Source organism: Notothenia rossii, assembly GCF_949606895.1.
Source record: "Notothenia rossii genome assembly, chromosome: 11".
NCBI classification, from domain to species: domain Eukaryota; kingdom Metazoa; phylum Chordata; class Actinopteri; order Perciformes; family Nototheniidae; genus Notothenia; species Notothenia rossii.
In genome coordinates, this window is record NC_136910.1 from 33,191,937 (window position 1) to 33,198,868 (window position 6,932).

The window sequence follows — 6,932 nt, forward strand, 5'->3', positions numbered from 1 at the left end:
TGCCTTTTGCAGTCTTTATTTACTGTTTATGTAAATATTTGTAAAACATCTTAACACATGTTCTGAACTCTTGATTTAACCACGGTCTACCTTACCTACCTAACGAGAATACAATAACAATACAATACAAATGTGTGGTGTTGTTCACATGTTAGATATGAAATAGGACAAATCTGCCATGAAAAATACTCACATCTCTCTTACGTCACAACATTTTGGTCTGACAGACCGCAACATTAAAACAACAGACTGTGTACTGTGTGTGGCAACATTAACTTTTACCACAAGTTATTTAATTGTTTAAAGGCACCCAAAGCCGGGGGAATTATTAAAGTTCATGTTGGATTTGAAGGCACCATAAGTGTCCAAAAGAGGAAGCTTTAAAATGTTGGCACAGGTATTTGTCATTGGGAATGTTGACGTTGTAGAACATAGGAACTGAAGGCGTGGCAGAGGACTCATACCAGCAGGAGGCACACATGGCACACCTGTAGCAAACATTAACACCTCCTCCAAGGTCACTGAGCTGTCATTTTCTAAAAAGTAGAGAACATTGGAATCAATTGACAGTAAATACTATCTACATCAACACCGGAACGTTTTATAATCTGTGTGTATAAAAATCAGACAAGAGCAAATTGACTAACCTTCACAATCGAGAAGATAATCTGCCCGGTAACTCATAGCTTTCTCTTCCTGAGCCCTTCTGTTGCTTCCCTGTTGACTAAATTCAGGCTGGAACAGATTTTCCATCTCTGCAGCAGACAGCTTCACATCGGAATGACAGAGAGCAGGGGTCAGGACCATCGGATGCTGCTGCAGAGCTGTCAGAAACTGCAAACTTTCAAGTCCAGCCTTGAATCTAAAATACAATTAAAAGATGCATGCAAAGATACATGTGCATCATGTAGAAGTAAGTAAGCAAGAAAATGGGACAACAGCAACACGTTTTTCATAATTATTTTAGCAATAACAATGAAATACAAAAACCTACTTTTCGATTGCAGTGTTGTTCCTGTGGATTATGTACCACTTCAGGTAATCCTCTACAATCATTTTTTTTTCTTCACATGACCTGACATGTCTGAAGCACCCAGCAGTCTGCAACATGGCACTGTTCCGTATCATCAAGTCCTGAAGGATCTCCACTGAGGGTGAATTCTGAATCTAAAAGAAGAGATAACAGAGTCCCACACATTTCAAGTATGACACGTAATTATAAAAAAAGGTAATGCCAGAAGTATATCTTGAAAGAATGGTTTAAGTGGACAAAACTCTCTCTTTACCTATTCTAGAATGTCACACCCTTCTCATACCTCTTGTAGGACTTTCCCTATCTCCTCATCTGTAATGTCTCCGACAGATGCCTTGAAACTGCTCTGCCCTGAGATGTAGCTGACCAGATCCTCAGACAGAAAATTAGGAGCAGGTCCACCATGCACAATGGACACAGCAATCATCTTCTCTGCTAAATAATACTCATCCTCTCTGATAGCTATCCAAGATAATGCAGAATAAAGAAATATTAAATCAGTTTCCATATTTGAAAACACTGCAAGGTTGAAATATGGAGTCTTTTAAAACATTATACACAAAACAGAACCTGTTGAATTGTAGACCAGGTAGCGGCTCTCCACAGGTCCATCAAATATGGGCCGTTTGTTCAGCTCTTTCATGAGAAGGGAGAGGAATTCTCTCTTGGGGCCACCTGTATCGAGACCTTCCTCAAACCTCCCTTCATCGTCAGAGAATTTCACCAGGATGTCTTTCTTTTCTGAGAATGTTGCCCTTTTGAATCCTCTGACTGCTCCATCCCAGATGTTCGAGCGACAGATGTTAAATCTGTTGACAGCTCGATGGTCAATCTCTAGGGCAAGGTTTGCAGTTATCTCAGAAAGTGATTGCTGGTCCACCCTGTCATCAGATAAATTATGACCATGTTAAATGGTACACCATAGCACACATTTTTGATCAGGAAAAATAACAACCACAGTTGAAGTAAGGCTAACTTTTCTCTTACTTTGTATCCTCTGGAATGTCATGACTGCACTCAACACTGTCTGAGTCATCCTTATCCTCTATTACAATGGGCGCATACAGCTGAGTATATTTGCTGAGAAATTGACATACACAAGTTTACATTGTTGATGTTTTCATATAAAACATACTTGAATTGTAGAAAGGAAAGTATAATACCTATAGCACGCAGTTTCCAGCACACCTCCTGATGTTCCTGGGCCCTCTTGTGAGTCAGAAAATAAGACCTGAATCACAAACCATAACAGGGATAGGACAGGTACGTTGAAGTATTTTAAATCATGGCTATCAGAGGGCTGATTTAGAAATAAAAGACTATTCTAATTTACACAAACGTGGATCTCTGGGTCAGTGTGACACATTATTTCATGTAGTTTAAGACATTAATTGTGTGACAATATTTTAAGACAAGGCTAAATGTGAACAATAGACAATGTTTAGGAGCCACAATTACCGGAGCTGCTGAATCAGTGCCTGACTCTCCATCTGCAGGTTCCCATACCTGGAAGTAAAAAACAATATATCAGTGTGACACTTCAAATTTGACAGAACTAGAGTTTAACACATTTGAACATAAATATTGAATTCTATTATTCTGACTGATAGTGTATGTGATTTGCGACAGGGGGAATGATCCTTCTTACATTATCACTTTCAGTGAAAAACATACAAATTATTATAGTGTGATTTTGCAGGGATCTGCACTAAATAAAGTTGTTTTCTTAAGTTTGTAAAATATGTGTAGGCCAGGACGCTGCAACATTTACCCCAATTTAAAATGCTATTTTGGGACATGTTTCATCGTAAAAATATGCCGTCTATGTGAAATCTAGAACATTTTTCACTTCCAGATAGAATATACAATATAAGCGATCTAAGATACAAAAAATGTAGTACTCACTAATGTATCAGCTGCATTGAATTCTGCAGAAGTTGGACTCATGAGGATCACCTCTGAATCCGATGAGTTGGATTCAGAGCCGGTTTCCTGAGCTGTGAAATACAAGAACAGGTATAAGAGGATTTTAGACTACTCAGAACAACAGAGTGCTTACCCCCCTGCAGGGGTTGGGTTTTCAGCATGTCAACTCTTTCACTTGTGGGGAAATTGCAGGATTGGCTCCAGTTCGCCCTTTTTATTTACTACAAGAGAAATGTGCCTTTTTATTTCATACAGTTCAATTTGGATTGAGACAAGGAAATAATCTAAACCTCACGCGTGGCGTTTCACTGTCAAGGGGAGCGTGTATGTAATTGCAAATACTGACTTGAGAGCCCCACCACTGTATGGGTTAGCCGGCCCTACCATAGATTTCCCAACACAAATACTAATACGGTCTACAATGACAGAGAAGAGTCTGTCAAGTTTGGCTGTACTCAGCATTGAATCAAAATGCACCATATCTTTAAATCGTTTGTGAGGCGTTTTGCTGATCAAGATGGTAATCGCCACATTCAGCTGTTATAGGCATGCCAACTTGATGCTCTGCTCACGGATGAGTCGATGAGAATAATAATCTGTTAAAATTATGACCTTACGTGTGTAAATATATTTTTCTTCTTTGTGGGGGTCTGCCCCCAAAAAACAGTTTGAAGTCCTTAGAAAGTCAAATAAGCCGGTGTAAAAAAAAGTAACAACTTTGATCCAGGCCAGTAGGTAAGGACTTTCCACTGGATAATAACTGCAGCGATGTATGTTTTAGCTGAATACACGTTTTTTAACCCTAACTGATGCAGTTAGTCACTTCTTTAATGTTTTTTCTTTCTGATGTAAAGTCAAGGTTGTAACTGTTTGCAATGAAGTTGTGGGGCGCTGAACTGTTCTTTTGATTATTTGGATTTATGATAGTAATTACTTATCTTTCAAATTTGAAGGAGGGTGAGCAAGCATCTTGAGGAACATTCATCATTAACTCCTCCAAAAAATATAGTTTATTTAATAATAACACTGAATATGTGAATCATAACAGTGATTGAGAGCTGATAGGAATAATATGATTGTTAATATTATCATATTCATACACACATCGATGAGACAGTTAATTAATGTACTTATTGCAGTAGTCTGCATAGATTTGGTACCCCTGCTGGTCTAAGAGTGAAACCAACTCATTCAGTTAAAATTCATTAAATTATGTCTGCCACCTTATATATTTATATGTAAGGCTTTACTGATGTGCCACAATAATGTCACCTAAAGTTATTGATTTAAAATATCAATATTGTGGCTTTCCAAGTTAACATTGATTGATATGACTGCGATTATATCAGCATATACTTCTTCCAGGGGATGCCACCCCTGAAATTCTCCTGCCACCCTCTTGCCACCCCGTGAATATTTGTCTAGATCTGCCCCTGCATGACAGAATGGACTGTCGGCAAATTATTAGTATATCTCAGCAAAAATATGTACCTTCACAACCTTCAGGTTGTCTTTTGATGGTGTTTTTTTTTTCTTAAAACCTGCTCGTCTCTCCTTCTCTTTTACACTCCGGAAAGTCCGAAATAACTCCAGTGTGCTTTTTCCTTTGGCCCTGCTTGAAATAAGAGTCCAATCAATCGTCAATGACAAAGAACAGAGAGACATACAGTGTTCTCACCCATACTCATAAGATATAGAGTGTACATTGCCTAAGCCTAATTCAAAAAATAAAATAATAAAAATGACCTCCACTTGTGCCTATTTTATCAACATCACACAGGAATTTGATGTCCTTGCCACATGAACAGCAAAAGGCTGATTTAGAAGCCTGCTGCTGTCCACAAAAAGGACAATACATTATGACCGGCAACAAAACAAATAAAGTATCATTAGGTTGCTTTGCACTTCAATTGCATGAACATCTATCTATCTATCTATCTATCTATCTATCTATCTATCTATCTATCTATCTATCTATCTATCTATAAAGCAAGAAATGTCTGTGTGTGTGTGTCTGTGTGTCTGTGTGTGTGTCTGTGGCTCGCATATCTCTCTGACTGTTTGTCAGATCGACCTAAGCTTTCGGATATGGCTTGCGGATTGCACGAGGATGTGCATCCTTCATTTAGAATTTTTTGGGATTCATTTTTCTAAACCTTTATTTTTGACGAATCTACGCGCTCCGATCGGGTACGCCCCCCGGACAACATTGCAAGCAGCAATTATGGGAGCCAAACAATCGGTCCGCTTAGTACGGGTACAAGCTCTGAACGGCCATGCCCCGAACGGGCACTGCACTAGTTTTTAAATAACACTAACACATTTGGAAAGACTAATCAGTACTACTTTCAACGCTGGCTTAATACAAGGAATATCCCAACATGGATTGCAAGTGTGTCTTAATCACGACATTCCCCACTGACAAGGGCAAGACAAGCCTCAGGCAGTTAAACACGCAAGAATACTGTGTGTGTGTGTGTGTGTGTGTGTGTGTGTGTGTGTGTGTGTGTGTGTGTGTGTGTGTGTGTGTGTGTGTGCGCGTGTGTGTGTGTGTGTGTGTGTGTTGTAGTCTAGATTTAAAACGGTTCAAGCTGCACGGATAAATTGAGCAGAATCAAACAGTTTTCACAGACAAGCAAACAACTTGAAAATAGCTTTCTGCAGTTTTGATCAAAGCTATGTTCTACTAACATTATACACTACACACATAATCTGCTCCCACACACAAAATAACGTCATACGTTTAAAGTCATAAATACGGCAGCGACAGATATTATCTACATCCTGTGTAACTTTAACATTATAAACTTACCCATTAGATGTTTCCTGGAGATCCCCCAGCCTTCTTCTTCTCTCGCATAAAAAACCGCATGTGCATCAGCAATAATAGTCTCTGGTAATTCACTTCCGTTGTATCCGTTTTATTTGCATCGCAGCGTTTTTATTTGTGCTGCGTTTCTGTTTCTTTGCAGCTTTTTTTTTATTTGCAGCGTTCTTTTATTTGCAGCACCCTGGCCTCTCAGGGCCACCGTACAACACCCTCTGCACCCCAGCTGCAGACACACACACCCTCTGCACCCCCAGCTGCAGACACACCCTCTGCACCCCCAGCTGCAGACATACACCCAGCTGTAGACACACACCCAACTGCAGACACATCCCCAGCTGCAGACACACACCCAGCTGCAGACACACACCCAGCTGCAGATACACCCCCAGATGCAGACACACACCCAGCTGCAGACACACACCCAGCTGCATACACACACAGGAAGCACAGAGCTCCCTGCTGCTCTTTTATTTTTCATCTTCTGTTTCGTTCTGCAGCAGGTTCTTTCCTCTGTCACTGCAACACTCGCCCCGGCCAATCAGAGGTACAGTATTTATGGCCTTTATCAATTCCTGTGCTGTGTATGTTGTGTACGTTAACTACCCTGACTCAACTCAACTTATTTATTTATACAGCACCTTCAAACAAACATGCTTACCATAGTGCTTCACATCAAAATGAAACAATAAATACAAATGTTGAAAGACTAGAAACAATATAACAAAAAAATACATTATTTAAAAAGAATACAATTATGAATAAAATAAATAATAACCAGGAGGGATTAAAACATGTATAGAAAATAAAAGGAACCAAACAAACAGGGATACCGTTTTTTAAATAATACAAACTTAAGAAAGCTGTAACATAAATTAAAAAAAAGAATTCCCTAACTCAATTTAATTACATTTATTTATATAATTGGACCTTTCAAACAAACATGCTTCCCAAAGTGCATCATATATAAATGAAGCAATAAATACATTGTTTGCAAGGCTGAATACTACAAAAGTATTACAAGTGTTAATAATCACATATTCAAAAATGTAATATTGAATGTATTAACTAATGAAATAATAATGTACCAAAACACCAGGGATTTTAAATAAAAAATAACTCAAAAGATAAATAACAACAGGAAAA

The 6,932-nt window shown here is 38.8% G+C and overlaps 1 protein-coding gene across 1 annotated transcript; it reads right to left on the bottom strand.

Moving 5' to 3' along the window:
• On the bottom strand, positions 1–4,481 carry LOC307024675 (G2/M phase-specific E3 ubiquitin-protein ligase-like). Its single transcript, XM_079658997.1, has 9 exons — positions 4,451–4,481; positions 2,939–3,030; positions 2,492–2,539; positions 2,197–2,264; positions 2,021–2,113; positions 1,604–1,914; positions 1,317–1,495; positions 648–1,167; positions 1–536 (listed from the first exon to the last, which is right to left on the bottom strand). Exons 2-8 carry the CDS (start codon positions 2,978–2,980, stop codon positions 991–993), a joined length of 918 nt encoding a protein of 305 aa, XP_079515123.1. The 5' UTR covers positions 2,981–3,030; positions 4,451–4,481; the 3' UTR covers positions 1–536; positions 648–990.
• Positions 4,482–6,932: the final 2,451 nt, after the last annotated feature.